Raw genomic sequence first — 11,260 nt, forward strand, 5'->3', positions numbered from 1 at the left:
CCCTGCCCCCTCACGGGGACCCAGTGACAGCCCTGCCCCCTCACGGGGACCCTGTGACCCCCCTGCCCCCTCACCGGGACCCCAGTGACCCCCCTGCCCCCTCACCGGGACCCCAGTGACAGCCCAACTCTGACCGGGACCCTGTGACACCCCTACCCTCCCACAGGGACCCCTGTGACACCCCAAATCTTCCCCAGGATCCCTGTGATACCCCTGTCATCTCATTGGGTCCGCTGTGACACCCCTATCCCCTCACCGGGACCCCTGTGACACCCCAACTCTCACCAGGACCCCTGTGACACCCCTGTTCTTCCCCGGTGCCGGGCGGTCCCACGTGTTGAGTCACCAGCGCGGGTTTGGCACCAAAGTGGTGAAACTTTAGTCACCAACGTGTCCACGCGCAGCAGGAGCTGCCCAGGCTCCCGTCTCCACCGGGACTGCAGAGACGGGCGCCCTTGTTGTGGGGCGCACGTTGGGACCGTGGCCTCGGGCCAGCAGCTGCCGGCGCTTTGGGTTGCGTGGCCCGAGCTGAGGGTGTTTTGGGGGTGTTTGGCACTGAGTTGGTGTCACCGGAGCCCTCTTCACTGGCGCTGCTGCCTCCCGCTCCCTGCCACGTCCCTGCGGATCCAGGAGTCCGTGTGTGGCAAACGATGGGGACATGGCAGCCGGTGACGCTTCCCTCCATCCCGTTTCAGGTCCAAGATATCGAGTTCACCCAGATTGAAATGAAGGTCATTGAGGGCCTGAAAATCGGCAATGAATGTCTGAACAAAATGCACCAGGTGGGTACGACCCCTTTGCCGCCTTCCTTCCTGCCCTGAATGGGGCAGAGTCGGCGCCTCCGTCCCTGCAAGCTGGACTTACGGCCGGGTTTTTGCCTCTTTTCTCCAGGTTATGTCAATAGAAGAGGTGGAGAGAATAATAGGTGAAACGCAGGACGCGGTGGAGTACCAGAGGGTGCGTGTTGAGCGCGGCAGCTCTGAGCAGACCCCCCGGCACCCCACGTCTGTGCAGCCCCCTCCTGCTCCCCGGCACCCCGTCCAAGGGGCGCTCACTTTGGGGTTTGAATTTCAGTTCCCTGCCTGCAGAAAAACTGGGCTCGTTCTTAGTGTTTGGTTGAAACTGGGCTTACGCGAGTTCCATTTGTGCATCTGCCATGGAGCTTCTGCTGCTGCACTGTTGTTATCTGGAATATTTTATTCTCTGTTCTACAGCAAATAGATGAGCTGTTGGCTGGCAGCCTGACTGAAGAAGATGAAGATGCCATTTTAGAAGAATTAAATGCCATTACTCAGGTAGGACTAACCTGGTGGTGTAACCACGGCTTTTTCCTCACTGCTAATTGTTTAACTTTCTGTCAGGTCTCCCATTTATACCCATTTGTGTCCCATTCCTGCATAATCCAACAGCTGTGCTTAGGAGTCATTTTTTTAAAAAACGAGATATCTTTAAGTGATTTCTTTATTTGGTGCCTGCTACAGTCAGCTGATCTTGGTCTCGCTGGATAAATATTCCATTTCACTAGGTGAAGTCTGTGACTGTCCTGGATTGTGCTCAAACACAGTCAGAGTGTGTTGTCACCCATGCACCTTTGTAGATGCCAAACACTGGTTTGGCTTTGCCACAGGACATGTGGAGACTGGGGTGGAGAGGATCTGTGCTGAGCAGTGCTTGGAGGGGTTCACAGCCGCTCTGGGGTCCTGTTAGAAGAGGAAAGAGCCTGCTCTTTTCCTGCCACTCGGAGCTGTCAGGTTGCATGTGAAACCTCCTGCACTGAGACTCAGCTTCCAAAGCGCCTTTGCACAGAGCTCCGTGCCGCAGCCCAGCGTGTGGGGTGTGTGTCATGTGTCATCTTTCCTGTTCTTACAGGAACAGATGGAGCTTCCAGAAGTTCCCTCTGAGCCGCTCCCACAAGAGGTTCCAGGTACGCTGTCTCTATATGCTCTGCCTTCTCACCTGTCTTCTCAGCTCTATCAAATACTGTGGGACCCTCATTCACACAAGTGTTGTCCTAGTAAATGTGCAGGGATCAACACTTTGGTGTGAAGTGGTGCTGCTTTGGGCTGTAAAAGCTTCCTTCACACAAATGCAGATGAAGCTTTTCTTTTGGGGCCCCAGGCTCCAATCTCTTACTCTGCTCAGCTGGCATCTGGTTATTTGTTTGAGTCTCCCCCATTTTGTTGCATCTGGTGGTCTGGAATCACCCTTTGTAGCGCTGCGACACTGCTGGCTGCACTGGAGTCCGGGAGCCCCACGGTGAACTTGTGCCTTCCTTGGCCACCTGCTTCACACACGGGTTATTTGCAGTGTTCAGTAACTCTCCAGGTTCTGCACAAACACTCGCTGCTTTGTGGAGAAGGGGAGCACGAGGCTTAGCTCATTCACAGGCTGGAGATGCTTCACTTTCTGTAACGAGTTTCTCTTCCCTCCACAGAAGCATCACCCGTCAAGAACAGGCCAAAGCCAGAACTGGTGGCAGCCTCTTAACTCCGGCCTCCGGGGCTGCCTCCGTTCCTTTGTCCCGGGACAATTCGGGAGATCTCATCCCATCCCAGCGCGTGCTGGGACCAAGCGCCGCCTTGGCAGCATCCCAGCTGTGCTGGGCGGATCGTGGAGCAGGATTCCCTCTGCAGGGTGGGGAACCTCGGCTGATTATTGCTCTTGTATCAAGATTATTTTCTAGTGCTTTCCTTTTTTTGTAACTTAAATTCTGAACTCACTCAGCTGCGCTGTCTTGGGATTAAGCAACAGCTCTAACCCTGCAAATCCGAGCGCTCGCCTGGGGGTTGGTTCAGCCCTAAATCTGCCTGTGCTCTGGCTGGTCCTGCAGGAAGCCTCTCCTCCGAGGGCCCGCGTGTCCGCGAGAGCCCCTGCGCCCGTGAGCCCCTCACCCCTCTGCCGCCTCCAGGCCTCTCCGTCCCGCTGCTTCTCTTAATCTTGAGCCCATCACAGCAGGGCTGGGGGCTGCGGGACCGTGAGGCAGCGGCAGGGCACAGGCTCACACAGTCCGGCTGGAAGAAGGCAGCAGGTTTGGAGCTTCTGCGGGCGTTAGGATTTTGTGCTAGAGATTAGAAACGGTTCTTCTGTGTCTCGAGCCGGTTTACACGCGGGGCTGAGCTCAGAGCAGTTGCTGGCCCTACGTTCGCAGCAGCAGCGCTGATGGGAGCAGCGGTTGCAGCGGGAGGGGAAGGGGCCTCGCGGCGGTTCCTGCTCGCGTCTTGCTCTCCCCATCGCCATCCCTCTGTGCTAACGCAGGCTGTGACAGCAGAGCCGAACGGGCGGGAATCTGACAAACCTCCTGGGTTCTAGGCGGGCTGTAGGAAACAGGGACTCTGCTGCCTGCTGTATGAGCCGCACGTCACCGCTCGGGGCTCTGCGCCCTCGTCACCTTTGCGACGTACAGATGGACTGAGATCAGTTCTGTTGCCAGTTGCCACCTCCTGTTTGATATTTCCTTGTAATGTAGGAGACTGGAAAGGTCAGGCCACGTGGCTGGGACTCGCTCGGTGCCGCGTATGAAGCGTGAAGCTTCCTAACACTCCAGGGACTATTCAGTGAGTGACTAGGGGGAACTTCTGTGGGGGACAGGTCTGTGCTTAGCCTGGAGGACTTGAGTTCTCGTAGCTGATGAATTGTCTGGAAAACTGCCTGGCCAGCGAGGGGGGGGGGCCTTCCTGTGTTGGCCGTGTTGGCCGGCTTGCAGATGCTCTTCAGGACACCATGGTTCTTTATTTATTGTGTTCTTGAAGACACAGCCCTTACTCCCCTCTTCTGCAGCAGAGCAGAAGAAAAACCCAGAGGATCCTTCGAGAACTTTGGGGTTCTGTCATCTGGTGCTAGACAGTAATAAATATTGCCAGAGACGGTGCTGCTCTCTAAGCAGTGGTGGTGGGCCAGCAGCAAGCTCTCCTTTTTACATCATTCATTCGTTTTTACCTGTGTTAAGACGGGACTGGGCCTCCCGGTGCTGCTGCGAGGGGCAGGACGGGGAGCGCGAGTCCCCCCAGCTTGGGCATTGCCCTGTTCTCCTCTCCATTGCGCGGGCTCGCAGTCGTGTTTCCTGGAGACCCCCTCAGACCTGTGTGTGTTAACCACGCGCAGCTCCAGAGAACGAGCTCAGCTCTGTCTCGTATTGGCACAGTAGGCGTAGAATGGTATTTTGTGCCTGTGTGATGAACACAGCAGTTAGCGGGGTCAGTGTTTGGAGCGGCTCGAACGGCCGTTCCTGCAGCTCGCGCAGCTGAGGATGATGACGGTCTGTCCCCTGTTTCACACCTGGGAGTTTTTCTTCCCCTCTGGACAAGATGGGGCTCCCTCTCTGCGAGCTCTGCAATCCCTGCGCTTTCCACCAGAGAGAGCCTTGTCCTCACCAGCACAGCCGTGTCTAACACCTAACCCAGGGCTTTCTCTCGGCTCCCTCCCTTCCCTTGCTGCCTTGGTGTCACCTCATTCAATTTTACCCTCTTTAATTGATAGCGTATAGGAGCGAATGCCGGGCTCTCCCAGCGCGGTCCCGGAGGGGAGCCGCTGCGGGGGCGCAATGCCGCTCCCTGTCCCGGCAATTCCCGTTTCTCCCAAATTGCTCCTGGCGCGGGGGCCGCTCGGGCTGCTCCGCAGTGCAGGCCGTGATCCGGAGCGGCGCCGTCCCACGGGAACGTGACTCCTCGCTCTCCTAGGGGCAGGTGCCAGGCCCATCGCCGCAGGCTTGGCGGGGAGCTTTGGAGCGGGTGGCCGACAGCCTCCTCTGGTGATCCCTGTATCCAACAGCTTGTCCCGGCTGTGAGAGGAGGAGCCGGGGCCGCGACCTCCATGGTGTCCGGGACAATAAACATTTCTAAGGGTTTCGCCTCCTTTGCTTCGCTCTCGTATTTTCACAGCGGATATTCAGGGTGACCGGGAGCCGCTTCCTCTCCCTGCTCCTGCGGGAGCTTCGGGCAGGGAGGTTTCCGGGCTGCCTCCGTCTGTAAGAAGATCTCAGTCATGCCCGTGTGGGTGACCGGGACCATGTCCAGGACCTTGTCCCCTGGGTGAGTGACAGCAACAGCCACTTGGCTCTGCCAGCAGCGGGTGACGTGGAGGACATGGAGAAGGAAACCTGGGTTCACATCATCCCGTCACCCGTGGGTCGGACGCTGGTGGGTGCTCTGGGGCTAAATAACGGGCAAAATAACGTCCTGGCCTGCGAGGGAAACGCGGCCTTTCGCTGGGGACAAGGAGGGTGGCCCACACCGTGGTGGCAGCAGCTGCCGGCCTCGGGCTGGCCGGTGGCTGCGGAGCCCTGGTCACACCGGTCTCCCAGCGCAGAACCCCCACGGGTGCCCGTGCAGGGACCCTGCGCCACGGCCACAACGCGGTCCCTCAGACCGGACCCGCTGGGACGGCCCCGGTCGGGTGTCAGTGCCTCGGTGTTTGCAGCAGTGGGTGGCACAGATGGCATTCGGGACGCAGCAGCGGCCTTTCCCGTGGCCGCGGGAACAAGCGCAGCAGGACAGGACGAGCTCTGCGCCCAGGCTGCTTCCCCTCATCTTCCTCGTCTCATCCTGCAGAAAACCTCCCCTTGCTCTGTACCCGGCCCGTGCTGGGGCCGAGCGCAGGCCGCCGGCAGCGCCCTGCTCTGTGCACCGCTTTGTGGGGTCTGTTCTGCACCCCGAGGCTGCCCAGCCGGGAGCGCGGAGCCACCGCGGCAGCCCCACTGCCCTGGCCCATTCCCGTGCCACAAGTGCCCGGTGCTGCACTGGGTCACCCGCGCGGGGCCGGAGGAGGCCTTGGCAGGGAGCAAGCCTCAGTGTGGATAGTTCAACTGTGGGAAAAATCAGCGCAATTTCCTAATTAAAGCTGTGCTCGGAACAAAGCGGCTCTGTGGGGGCTGAGCTGGGGAATGTGACCTGCGCTGCCCGCGGCGCCCGGCGCTGGCGGCGCTTGGCAGCGCCTGACGCTCCGCGCTGCACGGGGGCAGCTGCCCGCCCCCCTTGCAGGGACCCAGAGCCGCTTCCAACGGGATTTCTGTGCTGGAAAGAGCGTTGGGGAATCATCATTGTCCCCAGCTACCTGTTTTTGCTATTTGGCCCCAAACGGAGCTTCCCAGCCTGCGGCGGTGCCCACCGAGCTGTCACTGGCCCCGTGGCCACCAGCGCCTCCGAGGCCGGCACCGCGGCTCACAGCCCACACGTAGGGAAGGGCTGCACTGCGGGATCGGGGGGCCGGGGGTCCTGCCCCTGGAGATCCCACCCATCACACCGATGGGAGACGCTGTCCCTGCGTGTCCCCTCGCTCAGGAACGTGACGCGAATCCCACCGTGCCCACCACATCCCCGCGCCCCCCAGCCCAGAGCTCGTCCCTCCGAGCACCCCAGTGCATTCCTGGAGCCATCCCGCCCCGCTCCCTGCCTCCGCTCCGGCTTCCCGGCCTCGTTCCAGCATTCCCGCCACCCACGGGCTTTGTTTCCCTGCCTGCTCTGTAACCTGCAGCGTCTCCAGCTCCTTGGGAGCCTCGCGGGGAGCAGAGGCCGCTCGGCCGGGCAGCTGCTGCCCCTCCAGGGCTCATTGCAGCCCTATGGAGCAGCCGGGGGCTGCAGGTGACACTGGTCCCTGTCCCCCTGGGAGCAGGAGGGACACGGGGGCAGCATGGGCCAGGCTTGCAGCTCTCCTCCTGATGCACGCATGCACTTCAGATGCGATGGATGCAGCTGGAAAGGCTGCCCCAGCCCCACAAACCAACGCCTGCCTTCGGCTTCTGCTCACTTGGAGGGAAGGGGAGCGGGTCCTGCAGCCTGCGGTGCCCACGTGTGTCCATGTATCCTGCTGGCTCTGCCACTGTTCTTCACCATTAGCAGAGCTGGTGACAGGAATGGACCTGGCAGCAGCTCGCGGGCCAGCTGCACGCGAAGGAAGGGCCGCTGGGGCCGGTGTCCGCACTCATCGTCCTCGTCGGGAGCCCTGTGCCCCCGGCACCACTCCAGCCTGCAGAGCAGCACCCGTTGGGAGCTGCCGGGTCACGTTAACGAGCAGAACAGATCCTGGTGCGGACATACCTGGAAATAGGAGCACTCAGAGCAGGGAGACCTGTTGCAATGAGCCCAGGGAGAAGCTGCCCCCGCTGCAGGACCCTGGACAAGCGGCTCCTGCCCTGCGAGCCTCGGTTTCTCCTTGGTCCCCTTGGACGCTTGGGGCTCCACATGGAGCATGGCCGGAGCTCAGGCTGCTCCCACGGCCCTTCCCGACCACGCGGGAGTCAGTGGGGCAGCTGCTGCCCCGTGGATGGGACCCCGAATTGCTCATCCTTTGCCAACCCGCGTGCGCGGCTGCTGCTCCCTGCGCTCTCTGTGCGGGCGACGGGGCCAAGTCGCTCCTTCTGCGACAGCGTTTACGTCCTGACCCGAAAAACAAAATGCACCAACCCAGGTCGGCCCTAAGCGCCCCGGGACACGGTGAGCAGGTGGCACCTCTGCCCGCCCGGGGATGTGACACGAGTGACCCGCGAGTGGCAGCGCCAGGAGGGGCCCGGGGGCGTGGGCAGCCCTGCAGTCCCGCGCGGCCCCGCGGGGTGGCGGTGGCCGCCCCCGGACGGGGACAGCGGCGGGGACGGCGGCGGGGACAGCGGGGACAGCGGCGGGGACGGCGGGGACAGCGGCGGGGACGGCGGGGACAGCGGCGGGGACGGCGGCGGCAGCCCTGGCGCGGGGTCCCGCTGCTCCTAGGGACGTGCACAGGGCGGCCCGCGAGCAGCGTCACCCGCTGCTTCCCGCACACGGGAATCCCGCGGGACGGAGGGCACCTGCGGGACCCCATCTGGGACCATGGGGACCCTCCCGCTGCCACCCCACCGGGAGTGGGGGCAGCTGCCCGGCCTGGGCTGGGGCGTCTCTGCCGCCCCGTGATGGGAAACGCTCGCACAGAAATACAAGTGACCTGAAGGGACAGCAGGTCGAGGCCAGCCAGGCTGGCGAGGCAAGAACGTGCCCTGCGCTTGCAGCTCGGTGGGGTTTTTTTGCTCAGACACATTAGGTTGATTCCCCAAAGTGGCACAGCAGATGTCACAGAAATCCCATTAAAATTATCGTAGGAAGAAATAACTCTTGGCACCGGCTGGACGAGCGGCCGCTGACGGGGCGGCCACCTGCCCGGCCGGGCGGTGTGAGGCCTCGCGCCCGTCTCATTAACAGGTCGGCTCGAGGGGCCGCTGCCCCGCTGGGCGCAGGGCTGGGATGGCCCCGCTCCCCCAGGCCCCTTCCTCCTGATCCATGCGGAAAGGGAGGAGAAGGGCTGGGGAAGGGGCCCCGTTCCCTGCCCCATCCGTGCCCTCCAGCCCCTGCTGCCGCTTTCCTCCCGCCCGCCAACCTTCCCGCTCGGATCTGCGGAGCCCGCGGGAAGCAGCAGCCGCGCAGCCGGTTGCCCAAGGTCGGGGGAGCTGCTGGTCGCCACAGCTCCCCTGTGTGATGAGCTGCCAGTCCTCAGCCTCCCATGGGAGCGACATTCCCTACTCCAAGCCGCACTCTCCGGCTGGGTTTGCTGGGCCCAGGATGGGTTTTCCCGCGGAGCCGGATGCCTCTGGGAGCACAGGGGGCTGATCAGCCCGATGCGCCCGGGCCGTGTCCGTGCTCGGCTGCCGCTCGCTCCGCACCGCAGCAGCTCCAGGCTCCGCTCCCCGGCCCGGGAAGCGTGGAGCAGCGTGGAGGCGCCGCAGGGAGCCGAGCAAACGGCGCGGGCTCAAAAACCATGGTTACCCTGGGCAGGCTCCAGCTGCTGCCGCTGCTCGGGAGTGAATCATGGTGACAAACAGAGAGCTAGCGACAAAAAGAAAGGAAAATCAAAGCAAGCGCTGGGGCACGAGGCAAAGGCGGGTTTTTCCTGCCGCTGTCTGCAAGCTGCTCCAGGAGGGCAGTGGAGCTGGCTCTTCCCTCCTGGATTGGCTGCGGTTCCTTAGGGCAGAGCCGGAGCAGCCAAGGGGCATGGACCACTCCGGACATGGAAAAGCCAGGGGCAAAGGTGGGCTGGATCTACTTAACACAGAACAAACCAAACCCAGCCTATGCTCCCCACATGAGATGGGCTTGGGAGAGGGGGGGTTTCTGCCCTCAGGTTTCCTGGGAATAAAGAAAAGCAGAGGGTGGAAGGGAAGCGGAGACGCTCCAAGACCACGGAGAGCCGCCTCGATGCGGGAGCGTCTCTGAGGGGCGGCCCAAAAGGCCTCCCTTAGCAGCAGAGATTACAAATCCTTTTATCTTCCTCACCAGAGGAACAGCTTGTCTGAATTGCTGGGCTGTCACACTGGAATTAAATGCAAGAACCCCCCACATTGGTGACGTAGCAAAGAACTTACATAACATAACTAAAAATAAGGTGATAGAGATGCACAGAGAAGCAGCCTTTTCCTGGCTGCTCCGTCTGAATCCCTTCTCCTGCCGTCCCCAGCACCGACGATGCAGCAGGGTGCTGGGGCCGCTCCAAGGCCCATCCCGGCAGCCGAGCTGGCCCAGCGCCCGGCCCCAGCGCGTCCCGTGCCGCTCTCCTTATCCAGGCCCATAGGAGGATCTGTCCCAGATGCTCTTCCTTTTTTAAGCCACAGCCGGGACAGCTTAGCTAGGCTCACAAGGCAGGAACGTGTCTTATTTGTCATGAATTCCTTCCCGTTCTCCAGCGTGTGAAACCCCCCAAGGAGAGAAAAGTCGAAACGGGAGCTGAGGCCCCGGGAGTGAGAGTCGCCGGGGGGATTTTCCGGCTTCTCTCCCGGATCCATGTGGAGCGGGAAGATGGAGGGGGCAGTGAAGGGGCGCGTGGCCATCCTGTCCTCCGGACCTGCGCAGATGTCACTGCCTGGTGTGAGGGCAGGGACAGGAGGCAGCTTTGCCATCCCGCGGGGACCCGGGGGCTGGCGGAGGCTGGGGGGGCTCCTGGGAACATCCTGGATCCTGCTGGTGACAAACGGAGAGCCCAGGGCCCCTGTGCAGGGCAGCTGGGGACACGGGTGGCCTCTTGCAGGCCAAGCCCCGCTCCAGGCTGAGGATGAGCGGTGCTGGGGACACCACGTGTGGCCACATGGCCCCTGTCACCCGTCCCTGCACCGCTCCCGTCCTTCCACCCAGCACCCTCGCCCTGCCCCATCTAATCCCAACCCCTGCCAGGACACCGGCTCCTTTGTGCCCAGCGGTTGCTCCTCTCCCATCCATCCTGCGTGGTGGGGAACGGGTGTAACCAGGGGTGCAGGACAGGGCGCGGGGTCCAGCAGGGCTATAGGGTACAGGGCACAGCAGGGGCTCTTGCACTGGGACGCAGCGTTGCAGAGCTATGGGGCGCATAGCAGGGCTCAGCGGAGGCCGTGGCAGGGGTACCGTGTGAGCTGTGAAGGGCTGTAACAGGGCGCATGGCAAAGGCTGTGGGACGGGTTTGGGGTGTGGGTATAGCGGGGGTAAAGCAGAGGGCACAGCACGGGTATGGGACGGGTATAGGCTATAGTGGGGGTATAGCAGAGGGCATAGGGGTGGTATAGCAAGGGATATCGGATGGGGTGTGGGCTGCAGAGGAGGGTTTAGGAGGGGTATGGGATATAGCAGAAAGTACCTGATGGGTATGAGGTGCAGTGGGGCTGTAGCTGGAGGGGATGGTGTGGGTTGTGCGAGTGCGATGTAGGAGGGGATGTATAGGAGGGGGTGTAGCAGGGGGCTCAGGAGGGGGCACGGGACGGGCACAGCACAGCCCTCCCGCGCTGCCCTGCCCGGCTCTCYGCGCCGGGCCGGGCCGGGCCGGGCCGCACGCTCCTCCCCCGGGCCGGGCCGGGGCGGGCGGCGGCGGCGCTCAGCGCAATAAAAGGCGGCGCGGCGGCAGCTCCGCGCTGCTGCGCTCCGCCCGGGACCCGCCGCTGCCGCTCCGCCCGCCCGCCCATGGTGCTGCCCGGGCCGCCCGCCATGGCCCGCTCCGAGGAGGTGCACCGGCTCACCGAGAACGTCTACAAGGTGAGCGCCGCGCTACAGGTGCGGGGCCGCGCGGCTCCCGGCCGCCCTCCCCGCCGGCCGCTTTGCCTTTTCTCTTTCTTTTTCTAAATTTCCTTTTAATTTTATTTTTTCTGCTCTCTTTGCTGGGCGGCGGCGCGGGCGGCCCCGGCCGCGGGGGCGTGCGGGGGTGGCGGGCGCTGTCAGCTTATGTAAGCGCGGGGAGCTGCGCGGAGCGGCGCGGAGCGGCACTTTACCTACTAGGAAATCCGAGATGGCCAGGTTGAGCAGGAAGAAGTTGTTCTGCGTGCGCAGGCTGGAGTCGGCCACGAAGG

The 11,260-nt window shown here is 62.5% G+C and overlaps 2 protein-coding genes across 4 annotated transcripts in view; both read left to right on the plus strand.

Annotated features, from left to right (window-relative positions):
• Positions 1-650: 650 nt before the first annotated feature.
• On the plus strand, positions 651-2,769 carry CHMP6 (charged multivesicular body protein 6). The gene is made up of 5 exons (XM_026036850.1): positions 651-782; positions 892-957; positions 1,215-1,295; positions 1,870-1,924; positions 2,435-2,769. Exons 1-5 carry the CDS (start codon positions 651-653, stop codon positions 2,485-2,487), a joined length of 387 nt encoding a protein of 128 aa, XP_025892635.1. The 3' UTR covers positions 2,488-2,769.
• Positions 2,770-10,877: 8,108 nt separating this feature from the next.
• BAIAP2 (BAI1 associated protein 2) overlaps positions 10,878-11,260 on the plus strand; it is a 34,454-nt gene continuing 34,071 nt past the window's right edge. For all 3 annotated transcript variants that reach the window (XM_026036901.1, XM_026036903.1, XM_026036902.1), the window contains exon 1: positions 10,878-10,949. In XM_026036901.1, the coding sequence (XP_025892686.1) occupies positions 10,878-10,949 (72 nt within the window). The remainder of the gene's footprint in view (positions 10,950-11,260) is intronic.

This window comes from Nothoprocta perdicaria, unplaced genomic scaffold (assembly GCF_003342845.1).
Source record: "Nothoprocta perdicaria isolate Ctin4 unplaced genomic scaffold, notPer1 scaffold_187, whole genome shotgun sequence".
NCBI lineage: Eukaryota > Metazoa > Chordata > Aves > Tinamiformes > Tinamidae > Nothoprocta > Nothoprocta perdicaria.

Excerpts from the sequence above, each read along its gene's own strand:
- CHMP6 (XM_026036850.1), top strand. The coding sequence starts at position 651 with ATGGGGACATGGCAGCCGGTGACGCTTCCCTCCATCCCGTTTCAGGTC. Across the intron at positions 783-891 it reads GTCTGAACAAAATGCACCAG|GTTATGTCAATAGAAGAGGT; the intron begins GTGGGTACGACC and ends TCTTTTCTCCAG. Across the intron at positions 1,925-2,434 it reads GCTCCCACAAGAGGTTCCAG|AAGCATCACCCGTCAAGAAC; the intron begins GTACGCTGTCTC and ends TTCCCTCCACAG.